General features: G+C 39.4%; 1 protein-coding gene across 3 annotated transcripts in view; it reads left to right on the top strand.

Annotated features, from left to right (window-relative positions):
* Window positions 1–10,173: 10,173 nt before the first annotated feature.
* The window catches only part of jag2b (jagged canonical Notch ligand 2b), a 49,398-nt gene continuing 39,892 nt past the window's right edge, over window positions 10,174–19,679 (top strand). For all 3 annotated transcript variants that reach the window (XM_086189199.1, XM_086189200.1, XM_086189198.1), the window contains exons 1-2: window positions 10,174–10,523; window positions 10,960–11,280. In XM_086189199.1, the coding sequence (XP_086045325.1) occupies window positions 10,455–10,523; window positions 10,960–11,280 (390 nt within the window). In that variant the 5' untranslated portion in view covers window positions 10,174–10,454. The remainder of the gene's footprint in view (window positions 10,524–10,959; window positions 11,281–19,679) is intronic.

Here is a 19,679-nt window from a genome sequence, read left to right as displayed (position 1 = left end):
CTACAAAATCAACATTTTCTATCACGTTAAATGTATCGAGAGATGGACTTACTGAGATACTTTTCTGAAAGTAACTAAGAGTTTCCATGAAATGGCTGCGATGGGCTCCACAAACCCTTCAGTTTTCATTTAAAGTGTTGACCTGTTATCCTTCTGTTATTAGGTGCTTCAGACTGAGCAGTAATAGAAAGACAGTTCTAGGAATCAGCCAGATGGAAGCTTGCTCGAAAAGTACTTTCCTTCTAGGTCCTTTTTTGCTTTTGCATGCACACCACTAGTAGAAATGCTCTACCTCTTCTAAAAACGGAGGTTACCATGCTGCATCGGCTTGTCTTTGACCAATTAAAGAACACCTACATCACTCAAAGTTCCTGGTGTGCTTAGAAAGTGCATAACTTGAAGTAGGAGCTAAAAGGGCTGCTGAAAACGAAGTTCCTACAGCTAAAATTGTTACCAGTTCCTGTAGCCGTAGGTTAAAAATATGGATCTATGAAAAAGCTTCCACAATCTGAAATACTTAATGAATATGGAAGCCATTGGTAATGTGAAGAAATTGCCTGTAACTTATTTTTTCAGTTTTTAAACCCTCTGTACAGAAGTTTCGAGAGGTTCTATTGTGCAGTCAGAGATCTTTTGGTGTTGATAAATTCTTGGAGATGTACTTAGTTTCCATTATATTTTTTTCCTTGGACAATTTTGTGGGATTTTGTTATCGTTCCCATATTTTTAAAACTTCATTTGTTTTTGAGTCTTTCCACTTTTATTATTTGTTTGATCTTGTCTGAAGTAGACTTGTTCTGATTGGCAATCACATGGTTGATCACAATTGTTTTCTCCAACGATGACTGGATCTTCTTTTAACTAACTCACTATCATAAAATGTTTATAAAAAAAAACAAAAAACCACTGTGTATAATTTTCACCCCAATGCATGCATTAACAATGCTGTTTCTTGTAGAGTGGCAAACAAATTAATTATGTTAATCCTTGTTTATGATCCAGTTACCCTACCGTCCACCATCTTTCCTTTCCATAGCTGAGACCCATTTCTCTGTTTTTCATATACCTTTGCTAAATATCTGGCAACAGCCGTTGTGCACTTGACCCATCTTGTGCTGCCATTCTTGTATTTTGCCCCTTTTGTAAAAGCTGCCGTTAACAAGGACTGGCGTGGTGCATTCGTAGTGCAAGCTTGACTCGGTTTGGCAGCCTTTGCAAAATAAATTCGTAGTTTGCATATCTTTCACTGGCACACATCTTTTGCACAGCTTGGAGATAGGATCTCCGGTGTCCACAGGTTCACCTTTAGCATCTGGATTTAATCCCAGATAGGAGTCTTGGTGGATTTTTTTCCACCACTAACTCAACTTCCCTGTCTGCCATGTTTCCTGGCCTCCAGTGACATTAACTCCTTCCACCCCTTGCACAACTGGACTGGCGATCTCCATCAAAATGGTTGGATGATCTGAAAATAGAGCAGATCGCTCAGCTTTTGTCTGAAGTTTCAAAACCGCTGCCTTAACTTCCATAGAAAACTGAAAGAACACAGGTCAGCAAGTATCCAGCGTTCACTTCCCTGTCACTAACATTAATTATTCATTGACATCATCTCTCTTGAACAAATCCATCCTGGTAACACAAAAGTAGATGAAGATCAGGAAATGGGATGACACATATACAGAATAAAAAGAATCCATTCATGCTGATCGACCAAAGCAAGTGTAAATTCTGAACTCCTCATCTTGATGAGCATCTTGATAGGATTGACAGGGTTCTATTTACTCAGCCAGTGGAGGTGATTTTTATCTCAGGTGTTTCTGTACGAATGTGTAAGAGGTCAGGGAAAGAGGAAGAACATGTTCTTCCTCATTGTTACAAGGGTAAAATAGTTTTCATTCTGAGTGAGGGAGATCATTTTTGTTTCATTTTCAATAATCTGCACTTTAAGCAGCTGCTGCTATGTATTTCAACAGTTTTATGGCTGAAATATTTCTGCAGAGCATGACTCACTTGACATCACTTTCACTTTACTTCCTTTCTTTTTTGAAATGCTCAAACCACGCATCTCCGGCTCTCTCAAATCCATGTTGCTTGGGAACAAGATGGCACCAGGTCATGCTTGCAATCCTTCCCACTTCAAACAAACTTCTCTGTTATGTGACTTTTGCAAAGAAGTATCTTGTATAAAAAACAAAACAAAACCAAAAACAAAACTGAATATACATGAAAGTTTTTTTTTTTTTTCCTATTTAGCTTTTGGCCTTGATAGAGGAAACAGCCACCTTCCTTTCTCCAAAGCTTAAAAATATATTTACCAGCACTCTTAAGATTTAACACTCTGAATGTGTGTTGGTTAAACAAGCGAGACGCAGTGATGTCAAAATGTGTTTTTGAAGACCATCCTAGATGATGACTCTTGGACGTTAATGTGCCCACCCTCATTCAGCACGTACTTTGATTATCCCCCCTTTGTTAGTAAATTAATCCCCACATTTTTAAAAGCTTACAATTAGTTGAGAAATGTTCACCAAACTGAGCAGAGACACACACAAATGTAACCCCTTGTACTTTTTTCGCATCAAATCTGTGTGGGTTCTTGCACCGGTTCCATTCAAGATTTTTTGAACGTTAGCTATTTCTACTTAAGTTTTATGCTGAACCATTGTATCATCAACAGAAGTAATTGTACAATGAACTCACGCAGAGCTGTTACTACAACCTACATCACAACCTGGGCTGTAATGGTTCAAAAAGGGTTAGTATACTATGAAAGTCTGCCGTGACATTCATCTTTTTAAACTTGTGCTAAAGCAAGTGCATTATGGACCAATAAAAGGTCAGTTAAAAACAATGGTACATAAAGATTTTTACATGTTTACCCTCCTCTACAGCCCTTGCCACAAAGTCCTATGTCCTTCTGATGTCATCGCAATTCAAAAGACGGTTTTTAGTTCCTTCATCAAACGGAACTAAATAATTTTTTGCCAAGAACACTTCAAAAGACAGTGAAGTTTGAGAAGGGGCACAGAGCAAATTCCCTGTCGTGCGGGAATAAGACATGGAAAAGATATCCAAGAGGACTCCTTCTCAGATATGCAAAAAATTAAACCTGCTTTCCAAATCAATTCATGTCCAAAGGGCGTCCAAATCAATTTACACATTGTATAGGTATACAGATGTTGTCCTTGACCTGGGCTAACCAGTGAGATATAGATGTGATCTGCACATCTAGGATATGTCTCACGTTTGCTGATATTCTACTTAAGACCAAACATCCATCCATCCATCCATCCATCCATCCATCCATCCATCCATCCATCCATCTGGAGCCTATCCCAGCAGCTTTCAGGCGAGAGGAGGGGTACACCCTGGACAGGTCACCAGTCCATCACAGGGCCAGCACATATAGACAGAACCTAGTCCCTGCTTGATGACTTTGGACTGTGGGAGGAAGCCGGAGTACCCAGAGAGAACCCACACAGGCACAGGGAGAGCACGCAAACTCCACACAGAAAGATTCCATGCCCGAGCCGGGACTCAAAACCGGAACCTTCTTGCTGTGAGGCAACAGTGCTAAACACTGCACCACCGTGCCACCTAAGACCAAACAATTGGTTTAAAAAGAGAAGTTTAAACAACTGATGTAGACGTCAGAGAAGTCTGAATATCACTCCATCAGTAACTTGATCAGCAATCTGAAATAAATCATCTGCACATATGTTATTTATGGAAAACTTAAGTTCTAGGTGGTGGGATGGATGGACTGATGGGTGCTAAATTTGTGTGTATTCATGTTGTAACTGGACACATGGGATATCTGATTTCCAGAGACCCTCTCTCAAGGCACTTTTTTAGGGTGGAAACATTCAGCAAAAAGGATAGGGTTGTGTGTGTGTGTGTGGGGGGGGGGGTGTGGGTGTGCTTGCGAGCGAGCGTGTGTGTTAAACGGCATATGGATTATCACCCCTGTGTCTCTCAATGCAGTCCATTCACAGGTGGTAGCTTAAACCTTTCCTTTGGTGGAAAGACTGTAGTTGGAAGATGCATCACAGTCAATGTGATTCTAACACACTTGCCATCTGCATGCAAATGAGATCTTAATACATTTGGTAAAAAGATGTGTTGGCTTTGCTCTCTATATCCATACGCTTTTACTTTCTGCTTTTTCTACTGGCCTCTGAGGTGTCTACTGTGGAGGTGTTCTGGGCACTTGAGCATTTAGTTTCAGTTTTAAAGAGCAGATACATTCATTGGAGTACATTTCAAGTTGGAACTAGCAAACTAAATTTAACTCGTGCTTGTAGCTACTTTGGCTTTTGAGCTTTTAATGAAAAACAATCTACTCCTGGACTTTGTCACTGATTGAAGAGAAAAGAATTGTGAACATTTCAATGTAAAGTATAGTTCAGTCTGAGAGCTTAAAAAAAAGCATTAGATGGGAAATCCACACATAGCTAACAAGAGACAATCAGTGATATGGTCAGAGGAACTTGTTTTCATAAGCACATTTATCCTACAAACCCTTAGAGGAGTTTCAGTCAGACTCAAGTGACTTTTGTCTGTATTGTAACCTTATCTTTTTCTAAATTTATTTCAAGATGTTCTGTTCTTCTGCCTTGAAGTCTTGGGTTATGACCTAATGGATTGCCATGGCATTGTGCTTTGAGGAAAAGCAGAGAGGAGGGGCATTGTTTCAAACAGTCCTAGATAGGAACCAGGTGATTGCTGACAACAGACAGACAGACAGACAGATTACTTTATTAATCCCTTTTGGACGTTCCGCCAGGGAAATTGCAATGTGACAACATAGTTCTGCTCTTTTTTAGGAACCTTTCGAGTTGTTGTGAAGCATCTGCCATGTCTTATCAGTATATTTATGAGGTCCTGGTCAAAAGGATGGATTAGAGGGTTGAGGGACATGTGGACTAAAGGTAAATCCATAAATGATGCAGTAACGCTAGGAGGAAAGAATTTGAGCTAAATGCTGCATATCTACGTAAGTCATGTAAAAAAAAAAGATTCAGTGGATTGATCTAGCCATTTTATCACTTACAGAGGCTGAACAGTAGAGGAGGGGAGGTAAAAGAAGCAATAATTTAGGTTTAAAGGGCTTTGAGATGCAGCTCCTCCAGCTTTTCCACTTTCTCTTGTGTTTGGACATGATTTGTTTATACTGATGGTAATCACCCTTTTTTTTAATGGTGCCATAACAAAAAACTCACAAAATAAAATGGTGCCCTGGATGAACAGCCATTAATTGTGTTGTGTGTCTCTTTTCTAAAAGGTTAAACCAGAACTTCTCCAACAAAATCAGTTCCAGCACATGAACAGGAAAAGCAAGCCATAATGTCATGAGTGTCATTACCTTGCCCAACTGGTTACCATTGTAACTGTAATCTCCAGAATTGTGAGTGAACAGTCTGTGAGTTTGGGTGGAGAGAATATCTGTTGGCCCAGTGCTAGTGAAAACTAAATCTGCATTTCCAGTTTGTTTGGAAATGCCTGTTACTTTCACTTCCTCTGAACTGTAACATGTCTCGCAGATTGGCACATACTGGCAAGGAAACACATATGCATACAGTACCATCAGCAGAGCAGAGCATACAGGTATGATAGATATACTGTACTTCTCAGTGTCAGTGGTGACTACCTGTCTCCTCTTATTGTAACGGAACTGCCCTTTCCACACTTGTTAATTAGAAGATTATCTGGGAAATTTATGTCATTGAGACAGCATAAATTGCTGACTTCACTCTAATTACCCGTCACTAACTAACTGCATTCATGGTTAAAACACAGCAGGGTTTACGGATTGAAACATGCTGCAATATTAAATACTGCCAGGGACATGAGATTTTATACAACATTTTATACAGGATTCATGTTTCGGCCAAGTCCGTCTTACTCTAAACCAGTCGGGGTAGATCCAGACATTTTTATATATACTGCATTCCAGTTTAACTCAGAAGTTGGAATTCACAACTTTGGAGATGTAAACTGTAGTCTCTCCACAGGATTTGCATAACTGTCACACAGTGTTCTGTTGTTTTGACAAATAGTGTAGCCAGTAAAGTTATGGTCCCCTTCCAATTTCTTTTCTGCAGGTACTGTATTTCCCCATTCTTACCACCAAGGTTTATTCTGTTGGCTGATTCACACAAATAAAACCTAGCTACAGCATGCTAAATTCTCTTCCATAATGAGGCATATAAAGTATGCACTCATGATGCATGTGTAAAAGAAGGTATTCATTTATTAGACGACAGATGACAGGTTACCATGCTAGTCCTGGATCCATTCTGTTCATACCTTGCTTTTTCGTTGTCTTTGACTCCACAAGACCAGGAATCATGTGAGGGCAGCACAACAGACAAGAGAAACCTGCTGAAGACATAATAAACAGGGAGGAAATAATTGTACCAAACCTTTTGGACCTTTTGAGATTTGATACTTTTTCCAAAATATGGTTCTACGTTCTCTAATAATGATCGAGTCATAATTGTAATACACTGATGCTGCGTTCTGCTTGAAATTGAATACAAGACATCATTATGCATTCTGGTATGATCAAGAATCATCAGTGGAGGCGAGACCAAGAGTGATATCTGTCTAACTCTGAATAAATGATGATAGATTTACTGTCCTGCAATAAAACATGAGGAAGAATAAAAAATATGGTAGCTTTTATTGCTTTTTGGGAATAACCTGAAAGTCAGGTAGATGGATGTCTTCATAGAAATTCTCGTTCTTCCTCAGTTTGGATACAGTCTATGAAGTCCAAAAAGCTTGCAAATTAGCACGCCAAATAAAAATAATTTTCTTTATTGGTCTTTATTGCTCTATGGCAGTTTTGCTCCACATCCCTCATTAATATAGCAAAAGGGGAAGGGTGGTGGCCAGGGAACATGGGTCTTTTAGAGGTCACCAATCGAGGACATTAATTACTTACAGTCCATTTTAGAAGACATATGTGTTTGAATTAATCCACAGGGGAATAAACTGCCATTAAACGGCACTATTTATATATGGTCCATGTGGACTGACATCTATATCTTTCCTTTGAGATTACACATCTTCCCGTCATCCACAGGTCCACATCATCCTCACGAAATATTAAAAGTGTCCTGTGACTAAAGCTATCTTCCATAATTGAATCCATGAGGACATCAGCAAATTAGCATCATCTTAGTAGGCAGTAAACCTAGACAGTCATTACTGCATGGTAAAAATCAGCATGTCTCAACCTTGACCCCTGTTGCCACCAAAAGCCTCCCAGTTCACTACACACACACACACACACACACACACACACACACACACACACACACACACACACACACACACCAAGTCCCTGAAAGATGCTTAAAGATAAAAGAGAATCGACCCGCCAGCCGTATGTACAGAGACTGGAGATCTGAAAGGAGCAAAGCCATGAAAAATGGATGAGAGAAGAAATCCACTTCACCTCCCCCCTGGAGGCTAGCAAACCCCCCACAGTGCTCCCACTCATAATCCCTTCTCCTCCTGCACACACATACTTCTCTCTGTGCCTCACACACATGCATGTGGTGTATGCAAACAGGAATACAAGCGAGGCACACACCACCCAAGGCCCTTTGGTAGGTGCTAGTATTCAGGAGATGGTAGAATTTGGTGCTATAATGGATGAATATGGAATCTTCTGTTGCTATTTTATATTTTTTGTCGCTTCTGGTTAATTTATCTTGAATGTAAAGGCCAAATATATCCAGGTTGTTGTGGTGGGTAACTGGCTTAAAGACACATTTCATTAGTCACAGTTTTAACCTAGAGGCCCGTAAAAATGGACAGTTTTATTATTTTTTTATGTTGTCACTCTTCAAGGACAACAGTCCTTGAGTTAGCACTGAATGCTTTCAATTCTTGGTAGAAAAAATAAAGAAGAAAAAGTATTTAAGCACTCAAGGCTAAAGGCTAACGTGCAAGCAGACAACGACAATGCTTATGTATTGTTATTTACATGCCTACCATGTTGGCAGCAGTTGTGAGTGTTCGTCCGGACACTGTTGAAATTTGCCCTCTTAGTTTAGCATGTTAGCACTGTTAGCATATTATTTAACATTAATTAGTTCTGAGGTACAAGTACATTGACATCTAATGAAATTAATTTATCAAACATTTGGTCATAGCAATAGGACTGAACAAAAAACACATTTCCTACTGATGATGGTGAAGTGACCATGATTCATCTGGAGGGGAACATGAACCAAATTTCATGTGGACATCATGGTGATGCCCTGTGACAAGTCAATAGGATACATCACCTGGGGACCATGAATGTTCAAATTTTAAAAAGCAAATCAGAAAGGCAGTTCTACAGTTGAAATATTTCAGTCAGATTGTTCAACTGACAGTCTATGTCTAAATCACACCAGCAGTGAGACTTCAAACACACACTGGTCAGACACTACAGACAGCTCACACACATTGTCCCTTCACCACTCGAAGTCCTTTACCAGGTGCGATCCAACTTGAGCCACTCACATGTACTTGTGACAGCGTGTGAAATGTTCCAGTCAAAGCGGCTGCGATGGTTTGGGCTATCGGTAGCCTCCTTTAAGGCCTATCTGGTGGCCTAGCCGTCACCTGACGAGCAGGAGACGGGGGGCTCACAGGCACTTCGACTGGCAGCTTTTGTCCCTGTTTTTTCTGGACTAAAGGCGTAATGTTGTATCTCCTGTGGTTGTAGTTTGATACATTTCACTTATACTTAGCAGGGATAGTAAAGGAAAATGATGTATTTATAATTCTGGAAACTATTTATCAGCTTTATATAGACAACACCACTGCCAATGTCCAATTTAAATATGTTTAATAGCACATTCAGTGTTGGTTTGTCAGCCAAAAGTGTGACTGGTTTCACAGTGCAATAATATTTAATAGCATTAAAAAAAATCTGTAATTTTTAAACAAAAAACTGTTTATACGAATATGCTTTATTTACCTGGTGAAATGACTAAACTACAAGATTGTACTGCTGCATCAAACGTTAGTTGACAAAATTAGAAAAATCACAGCAACTATCACATATTCATTTATTAAAAATATCCGTGAAGTAAAACACACACAAAAAAATAACACTATATTCCTTTCCTATACATGTGGTAGCCATTTGCCACTTTCAGAGCATCTGAACATAAAGTCATGAGGTATAATTGTCCCACGTTTTTGTACAAATGTGTTTCTTTATAGATATTGTTTTTTGCATCATGGGGAGAAGGTTGCCAGGAAGAAGGAATAAAGGCACATGTTGCTGACTCACAGGGAAATAGTTAGTTAGTGAACAGGGAAAAAAGCTTTTTCAGTTCTTCTCATCTATGGCGTCCATTAAAACAGTGCATGTAGTCGTGTTGACATACCAGGAAAAAATATTTTAAGACTAAATATCAGTAAATAGTCAGAATATTTTTCATCACACATAATTAAGATCCATTCAATACATAACAATTATGATAATATGTACGAATATTTACATGAGATCACATTTTGCATCTCTACTAATAGGTTTTAGAGAATCAGGTTAGCTAGGGCCTAATGCAAACAGTAGAGGGCGCTCTAAACTACTGCATCGTAGGGTTGAATTGAGGGGAGGACCAGAGTAAACTGCTGGATTACAAAATCTAGTCTTGTAGATGCAGTTTTGACGTAATGCGGAATGTAAAAGCCAATATTCAGGCAATAATTTGACATGAATAATTTTCTTGTCAGTGCGTTAATGAAAAATTAGATTTGCAATGTCTCTATAATGGCTATAAACGATTTAAAAAAGAAATTACACTTAATGTAAAGTACAGTCACATGATCATGAAACACTTCGCAAGATAAATGTTTTGAAAGCATCCGCATTATAATGAAATTCCCAATTAAACCTTAAATTCGTACAATTCATCTGCCCATTTTGTTCCACGTTTAATCTAAACAGAACCTTGCGTTTTTATATTAATTCTTTATACATGCACATTGTAAAGAAGCTCAATAGAAAACCAATATGATTCAAATTTTGTAGGCAGGAGGAGGAGGTAGAGGAGGAGGGTTGCTGGGGGTTATTATACTATTGTCCGCCCCTTAATCCGGTTGGCTCAGAGACTGCCCGCAGGCCAATTTGTAAGTGGTTTGCGGAGCTGCCAATCAAAGCAGACATCGTCTCCTCAGGCTGTGGCTACGGAATATCTCAGTTGCTGCGTGGAGAGATTTGACGGAGGGACACTCCTGTACATGGCCCATCACTGCGCTGCAATCACACACGCATGTAATGGCTCGCTGAAACCGGGACGCACACGGTGGGGAATACGCGCGTGTGAAGATTTGATTCTTGCATGTCAGGAGAGGAGGAACTAGTCGCCGGGTCTGCGGCTGTTTGTCTTTTCTGATCGCCCCCCTTCCCTCCCCTCCCTCCTATCTAATTAATCGGAGGCATGTGGAATCACACCAGGATTAGGCACCGCTTCCCAATAGTGTGCCTGCTGTTGACGTTATGGACGAAGGTAAGAAGACGCCTGCGATTTCTGTGATAATGTTTAATTACGCACCGCTCAAATGCATAAAAAAATTTAAAATAAGCAGTGTGAAAAGTTGGTGGGCGTGGGTTGATGGATGTTCGCATATTAATCGATAATTGAATTACGTAGTTGTGTGGAGCATGTGATCATGTCACCGTGACATGACTAAATGAATCGATACAGGCGACTCTTCCATTTTGCGTTATGTTTGGGGAGGCCTGAGCCAAACAAGTTGTAAGTTGGCATCATTTGCTGTTACTGCGGGGGTTGATTCACGGTGGGGCCATTCACGTGCTCCATTCATGATGCATTTTGGGTTTAATTTGCCGTAAATCATTAAGTTTGGCCACTTTTACGCACTGGTTTATACAGCCCACACATATAAATATAATTGTGCCTTTTTTTAAAATCTTGTCTCTAGGTGTCCCAGTCAACCGGCTATTTCGAGCTGCAGCTGATCTCCGTGGAGAATGTCAACGGCGAGCTGGCGGACGGAGAGTGCTGCGACGGCACCCGGAGCTCCCAGGACCTGCGCTGCACCCGCGACGAGTGCGACACTTACTTCAAAGTGTGCCTGAAGGAGTACCAGGTGGAGGTCAACATCGAGAGTTCCTGCACCTTCGGAGCTGGATCTACGCAAGTTCTCGGTGGAAATATGTTTAATTTTAAGGGCGCGAAGAATAAACCGAATAAACTAGACGAAGCCGGCAAGATTGTCATCCCTTTCCAGTTTGCATGGCCGGTGAGTGTGATTTTTATTTCATTTTATATTTTGCCCAACATTAAATCCCTTCTTGCCTGGACAGTGTCGTAAATGTTGTAAACTGTTGTAAATGCTAAAGTCCAAGTGCATGTTCTCGTGTGTGACATCAAAAAAATAGATGTACCATGTAATTTGAACCCTCAGTCAAAATGTGTATTACTGGCCTCTGGAAGGAAAATCGTGTACTTTTGAGGTAACAAATGCATCTTGTAGGGAACATTTTTCAAAAATGAATCTGTGTGCGCACCTTGAGGGACATATTTTTGAATGGCATCTTTCCAAAACAAGTAGAAATCATTGATAAAAAGTTTGACATTACATCTTCCACAGGTAAAGACCTGAAGATTTTATAAAACATGCAGTTTTATTGTTTTCAGGTTGTTAAAGTTAATACGACCAAATGATTAAAATAAGTGGAAACACTTCAAACCTATTCGCTTAATTTACATTTTCTTCAGTTTCATTATAAAGAGTAAAGGGATGCTCAGTATAAGAATTTTTGTCAGATATTTCATCTTTTACATCTGATTTGGTTGATATTTACCAACTTCGATATTAAATGTCTGTAAAAAAATAAGTGAATATGCATGTACATATTGCGAATATGTAGTTTCTTTCATTTCAGAAACATTTGGAGAAGCCAGTAAACTATAATTTCACCACACTTTTTTTCTCAGGATGAAAAAAGACATGAGGTAAAACTGTAGATATTGCTAACTGGTTATTTGACCAATATCGATGTGTATATTTTAAGAAAACGACGGATAGCTGCAGATACTGATGTACTGATATCATTGCGCATCCCTTAGCCAGACTTTGTTAATGTGTCCAAACCGTGGCATTCTTCGTTAAAGATGGAGTGTTGAGGATACTAGTCGCATCCTGTCTTCAAAAGACTAGTCACACATCATGACTGTACCACCGCGTGCTTCACAAGGATCCCGTTGCAGCTCCAGTGGTTGGCAATGTCACCTGCTGGGTCATCTTTTAAGTTGCCCTGATATACGAGTGCTGGCTTTGTTCCAGGCCACCAGCTTGCACCTGCCAAGGCCATGATGGCTAATTAGACTGCAAGAAATGCTTGTAGATCCCTGGAGAGGAACTTCTGACATGGAGAGACAGTTATGGCAAAACTGTAGACTTCACAACATGAAATTTTGTGATTCATGAGTGCGTTGAAGGCAAATTCATATCAAGTGTCCTTGGATTTAATAAGCTGTCAGTTTTTAAGTGTCGGTTGGATGTAGGGGGATGATCTTTGGGGGCGTAGCAGTTAAAAGTTTTGGGAAACGACTTGATGTTCTACAAGGAATTAGTGTGATGACGTGTTTTATGTGTTGAGTGGATGCTCCAATTTAAGCGGTGTTATGATGATGAATGGGTGACATTATGTTGTGAGTGTGAAATATGTGTTCAGCTGAAGTGACTGATGCCTCTGGGCGGCAGTTGGCTGCTTCCCCTCTGCATCCCCCAGCTTCCTCCCCTGCTGTGGGTGCCAGGTGGTCCCTTCAGGGCTATTAAGCTCGTCCCGACTGTAGAAGAGTGATGAATCAGGCAGGTGAATAAAGTGTCTGTGTGTTTTGATCGCCCAGCTGTAAAATAACTCAATTCTTGAAAGTTTTAAGCAAATTTGGTTTGAGAGGGATGTAAATATCTACCTGTTGAATTTTAGTACTCTTATTGTAAGTTGTGTTACATAAATGGATGTAATTTTACAAAGTTTATCATGTTTCGAGCTCCAAGGAAATAGAATCTTTGAATGGCTTACTGGGGAAAAGAGTGCTTCATATTTTCAAGTAAATAAGAAGATGGAGAGGAAAAAAGGTTAATTTCTGGGATTCTTTTCAATCACAAATGCGAAATATTCTCTGGTTGCATCATAATTGTATCAATTTATTGCTTATCTTTTCTGATTGGAAATTAGTCTGTTTATTTGACAAAATAAGAAACTCATCCCTTTGGTTGGTGGTCTGTAGACCAAAAGACTTTAAATAACTAGGTTAATAATCATCGGCATAACTATTGAAAACCATCTAAGTGCTGCCTTATTTTGAAGAGATCCTTCAGTACATTTTGTCCATCATGACTGATTATGAAACCTATACTATTAATATTGGGCGATATTGAATACTGCTCTGATACCAGTGTGATATAAAATGAGATTGTCGCCAGCTAATTGGATACTGTTTCACTTTATTCATTATTTTAACTAGAAAGTGCAGTTTATTCGCTCACAATCAGGTTTCAACTATTTCTATTCAATACCACAATGAGATACTATGTATACAATGCATCAAAAAGGTTGTATGCATGTTTCTATTACATATTTTTTGTGTGGTTTAAAAAAAAAATAGAATTTGTCATCTGCTTGAAATTTGGCTGGTGAGCTGAAGCTAATTTTAGAGCCCTTAGTGGGCCACCACAAATGAATGAATGATGTATGGGGAAACACTGCGGAAATCAGGTATTCTTTGCCTCTCTAAAATAGTATTTGCCAGTGGGCGCTCAGGGCTTCCTGTGAAGGCTACTGTTTTAGAGCAGCAAAGAATTGATTTCCTGTATTTAATATTGGTCAGAGATAATTGAGCTAACTAGGAAGTAAGCAGCGGGGTCCCATTTCAGAGCGAATAAATTTTGTGCTTTCAGATCATTGCAACCTCAACAAATCTTGTGGCTTTGGAATCAGACAACTCTGCTATTTGGTTTCACAGAAGATTTATATGCAACAATCTAATCATTTTTGACTTTTTTGCTGAAAAAATATCATCTGGCTCCTGCTGCTTAAATGTAAATATTGTTTTTTGTGGGACAAACTGTAGGAAACCTTTAAGAGTTTGAGGGTTTTATAATGGTGTCAACCTTCAAGCCTTCACTAAGACTTATAGGCTTAAGGGAAAAATAGCAAATATGCTGCTTTAAAAACTAAAGAGCCAGTGATGAAGTGAGTTAAGTGCAACACACACCACCTCAGCTAATTAATATTGAGTGAGCAAGCCCGGCTTTATTTGGAACGGCATGTCTCACATTCACAGAAGCCATGAAGCCCTAGGAGTCTCTTATTTGAAGCAGTGACTGACACCTCGAGATGGAAGTGAAAAGGGTTATTCAGGTGTTTTGTTGTCTATCTGTTAAGTGGCTCAGGCTGATAACGCTGCGCTATACCAGTGCCAGATGTCACAACAAGCCTGTGGGGTCACTTGATGTGGCGTTGTTGCTTTACTCGCTGAAGAAACAAAGATGCCCTGTATTATTGGCTGTGTCATCTGGCCACTTGCCCATCTCCTGACTACCAGGAAAAAAGTATTGTCCAATCACAATTTTTTTTTTTTTTGAAATTCCCCAATCTTTGTAAGGTAATTAGAAAACTGAAAAGTTTTTTTTTTTTTTTAAATATATCATGCGTCCACTACAGTAGACATCGGAACGCCATACATGTGAAACTGACCAGTAACCAGTTACTCTCAAAGAAAATACCAGAGTTAACATAAGAATGAGTTTAACATCACATAACTGTCCATCATCATGTTTTGTTTTGTTTTGTTGTGCTTTTTTGGTATAATACTTCAAAAAGCAATTCCCTTTCTTGGAAATGCAAAGGAATACCTTGCACTTCATGCACATCACATATGTTTTGCTCTTGCAGTCGGATCTGTGACACCTTGATGCATTTGTTTTGTCCACCATCTCTGGATGGCGCCATCGTGTCTTAGAGCTGCATTTGGCTGCGGTTTCCACTTTTGACGTTGGGGATAGTCGTCATCTTCGCTGTTACTTGCAATTCCTGCTTGGGCCAAAGTAATCTTTTCATTTCCGAGTGTGAGAGGCCATCCTGTAGAATCCCAATATTTGGTCAGCCAAGTCCACGCCACCCATGTTGGTGTTGTGCTCAGCCATTGCCAGTGGCCTTGACTCCTGGACAAACCTTTTGTCTTTCGAAGACCATCTTCTGCGCGTGTGCTGAGGTTCAATGCCATAGGCAGTGGGTGGCATCTTCCTCCTGCTTCTGCCTCAAACACTGCATCCTGATCTTCTAAATCAAAACTCAGTATCTGAGTTTCCATTAACAATTCGCAGTAAAATTCTTTCTGCTTCTGCTGAGAATGACTGTCTTTGTTTTCATTTGAAAAAAACAGAACCAAATAGAGGAAATAACTACAAATGTCCACTACGGAGGACATTTTTTAAACAATTAAATACTATGCAAAAATACAGTTAAAATAATTAAGGAACTGTTTCAATATGTTGTTAAGAGACTTGTATAAAATATGCCAACATTTCAAGTCAAAATTTGCTAAATAAAAAGAATTATGCACTTATTTTTCCTCTTCCCATGAAATGCACTTGCACTGATGATGCCATTGTACTTAATGAGCGAGAGAAAGATACCAAAGCCCCACCCCTTCACATTTGGTATCATTGACAAACCCTAAATGTCTCCTGTAGATAGCAAAAGCAGTTAATTCAGTCGTAAGCATGGATGGGAGATATTCAGCTTTACAAATGTCCTTCACAAAGGACAAATTTGAACTACTGGTGGTCAGGGGGTTAAAGCTCGTCTTTCCAAACCCAGCTTCAGTGACAGAAATTGAAAGTCATGCTTCATTGTAGAATTATTTTCATTACTGTTTGCTCGTCGGCCTTTTACATTCATCATCTTAAAAATATGGCATATTGACTGTCAAAATGGATTTCCAGTTGTGTGTGTGTGTGTGTGTGTGTGTGTGTGTGTGTGTGTATATGTAAACTTTTGTTACAAAAGACCACAATGTTCATACACTTTTTAATTCTGTTAATTTTGACCTGAAATCCTGAGCTGTGCAAATGCTCTTTGATGATTTTTTTTTTCCATTTTCTGGATTGACACTTAAGTTAATTCTTAAAGAGCATTTGCCTGTCACTGGTGTGTTACAGTGAAAATCATCACTCACTTCTGGGAAGAGCTGCATCTTCTGTGAAACCTCTCCTCAGTTCAGTTCCCGTCACACCAGTGTGATAGTCTGGCTAATGGCTGATTTGACTCAGATTGCATAAAGCTTTGGACATCCTCCAGTGGTTCTCTGATTCTAGATTTTCTTACCAGAGTGCCAGTAAAAATAACTGGTGGTGCTTCGTCTGAGCTGAGATGACATTCAGGTGTGACACTAGGCCTTACAGCTGTTATCACTCACTTCCATCCATCAGTTGGTTTTATTTTTAATGAACTTTTTAAAACTGGTGGTCCAGTGGTCTTGTGGTAGACCCTGAACATAGTAGGGGGAGATTCTGTGTCTCATCTGGCCTGGGAACACCTCAGGGTCCCCAAGGAAGAGCTGGTGTGTGTTGCGAGTGAGAAGGATGCTGGTACTCAGTCTCTTGCTGCCACCCATTCTTAAGATAAGTGTGAGAAATGACATTTTCTGAAAACAATTTCCTGAAATGGTACATTCGAATAAAAATCCTTTTTTAGATGTAATTTGTTAGAGGAAATATTAAGGAACAGATAAGTTAATGCCTTGTTTGCTTCTGAGTCTGTCTTCTCACTTTCTTGGTTCTTCTCTGTCCTCACCACAGCGTAGAGAGAAACACATGTCTTACCTTCATATGAACATTAATGAAAGTGCTGGTGAATGTCTCTGTCCCAGACGCATCAGGCAGATCACAGTTGGTTTGATTTCAAACTGTATCTGGTCTGAACCTGAATATGCAGCAGACCTCCTCTCTCACTCCACTAAATAGGTGCATATCATTAGTCAGAGCTGCAGCAACCACATCAAGAAGCTCAAGTGTAGCTTTAAAATTTTCTTATTCAAATGCAGTTTGCTATTATAGTCAGTTATAGCAATTTCAACCACCTCATAAACCTTTTGGGAGTTAGGCTTATTTTCTATCTCAGAGCCAGAAATGAAAATGTCTCCTCTATGCCTCAGTAAGGAACTGAGACCTGCTGGCCGCTAGTTCGCTTACCTACGAGTACTTACTTGCTAGTGGTGGGCAACGTAGCATTGCTGGCTTTGCTGAGAAGGGCAAATAAGTATACTTTTAAACAACCAGTCAACCCATACTATTTGAATCATTTGGCTTGCAGCTCTGGCCATGTGTACGTTTTAATGTGCATGGTGTGTGCTCTCAAGCAGATGTACTGTTGAGTATAATGTCAAGTAACAGCCCTCTCAAAGTTATTTGGCAATTAATGAATGCCCTTGATTTCTCAAGCATGGTATATATTGAACCTGATGTTCACATGAAGGCTACTAAAAAAAAATTGATTAAGTTTTGTTTTGAAAAAAAATAGTGATTTTTGTTGACTGATTCCCAAATCATGCCCATCAAGTCAGACAAAAACTGACTTAATATTTCTCACTGTGATGACATGCGTGTGTTGAAAGTCAGTTGTTCAGTGAACAAAATGTCCCATTCTTAGTGTCTTGGCTCATGTAGGCAGTGACTTTTAGCTAAAAAACAAACAAACAAACAAAAAAAACAGCATCTTATAGGTTAATTTTCCATTGTGCCATTTTCATCATTACCATAAAACATGTCATGAAATATTGTGTCAGTTTTAAACCTACATCTCTTCTCATATACTCACACAACCTAACATGTGGTTAGCAAAACATCTTCCATTGTAGTTTCCCTCTGCTTGCATCACCCTGCATCTCTACATCTTTTGCTGTCAATGAATTGTTTTGCCTCTTGCCTGTCTAAAGTTTGCTTTCTGACAGGCAGCAATTTAGTATCAAAGTTGGTATGTTTTAAGGTTACAATATGATTAAGTTCACACTGGAAAGTATGCAAACATTGACCAGATGTTTGCTACAGCTTTAACTGATTTCAACTGAAATTAGGAAATTTTAGAAAAAGTCTGGAATTGTTGTCATTATTCCTTGTTAACACATGAGTTCATGCTAATGAGAGTGGGGAAACAGAAGTGGGACACGGTACAGATCCAGTGTAGTGCTCAATTATTACAAGTAGGACAGAGGCTTTCGTAGCAGCTCATTCAAACACTTGGTCTCTTCTTCCTCCGTCTCCTTTCATCTCCAGCCGAGACGGCAGTAAAGTAGCTATATTCCTGATGAACACACACTCGCACAACCAAAGGCTACCAGAGGCTGCCATGGTTAGCCACACCTGATATGGAGCTTGTCACTGCTGTTGCTAGGAGACGGTTACATAGGCCTCTGGTAAACAATTATCTTTTCTGGCTATGCTTCCCTCCCCCATCTTTCCTCTCTTGGTCCCAGGGCTGCTGTGTGGAGAGTCTCACCTGTGATTCAGCTTAGCTTTGTATTGATTGTACAATTTGCTCGTCAGGCTCATCTCCAACAGTGAAATGTCAGGTTTTCTAGCAGACACCTTTTCCTAAATAGAGGTTTGTAGTTGTATTCTGGATGTCTTTTTTTTTTTTAATCTACTATCTTGTGTAATGTAATCAAAACGTGAGCACAGTCCTCAGGGACGCTGGTGCTTCACAGTGACCTAGAGCGACCTGGATGATTACAACATCCAGTCTACTGTTCAGCGTAAATCAAAAAGCCGATTCAATCATGGCATAGAGTATGACTGGTGGTGGTTCTCAGACTTCAGATTTTGAGTGTAATTTTAATTGTTGAAATTATTATTTTTTTTATTCATTCTTACTACATCACCATATATGCCACTAATATATGCCAATATTTACATTTGGGCTTCTAGTCATAACCCTCTTAACAGGTCAGTGTGGAAATTAGTCAGGTTTTCATGGATGTATTTGGGTATGCGTTTTTGGATATCGCATTAGAAAAGGTGGAATGAAAATGCCCCCCAGTTTTGCCAGAAAATGTTAGCTTGAGGTGAGGTTTTGAATGTGAACCCCTAATTTGACTACACTCTTGCCATAGCAGATCTTAAACTCGTGACTTTTTCTGCTGCCGGCATCTTCATGGATATTCGCAACCTATTACTACTTCACAATGTTTATTACAGCCACAGACATAACATTGCCTGTGCCGCCATCTTCTGGAGGCATTGTACAGCCTCTTTAATTTGCTCCAAAACCAGTTGATGGAAACTACCTAGTTTCCTTTTTTTTTTTACAGCAGTTCCAATTTTTTCTCACAATTACACTCACGATTCAGTGGAAACACACTTATTAATGATAAGCTCAGAAGTCACAATGTTATCATTTTGGGATAGAATTTTTTATAGAATTGATAAATAACATTAAAAAGAAAATAACATTCCAACACAATGTTTATTTTACATTGTAAAATTTTTATGCTTAACTTTGTAGATGATCAGAGAAAGTATGTAAACTATTTCAAAATTGCGAATTCTTCTGTTGTCTTGAAATCATGACAAAAACAAACGATTTTGGGAGGGGCTGGAGATGTTAATGGAATGGAGAGAATCATCACTCC

The sequence above is a fragment of the Aulostomus chinensis genome, chromosome 20 (genome assembly GCF_037954235.1).
Source record: "Aulostomus chinensis isolate RoL2024-O1b breed Wild chromosome 20, RoL_Achi_v1.0, whole genome shotgun sequence".
Taxonomy (NCBI): domain Eukaryota; kingdom Metazoa; phylum Chordata; class Actinopteri; order Syngnathiformes; family Aulostomidae; genus Aulostomus; species Aulostomus chinensis.
The sequence above is the reverse complement of the archived record's forward strand: the minus strand, read 5'-3'. Positions and strand labels throughout refer to the sequence as shown.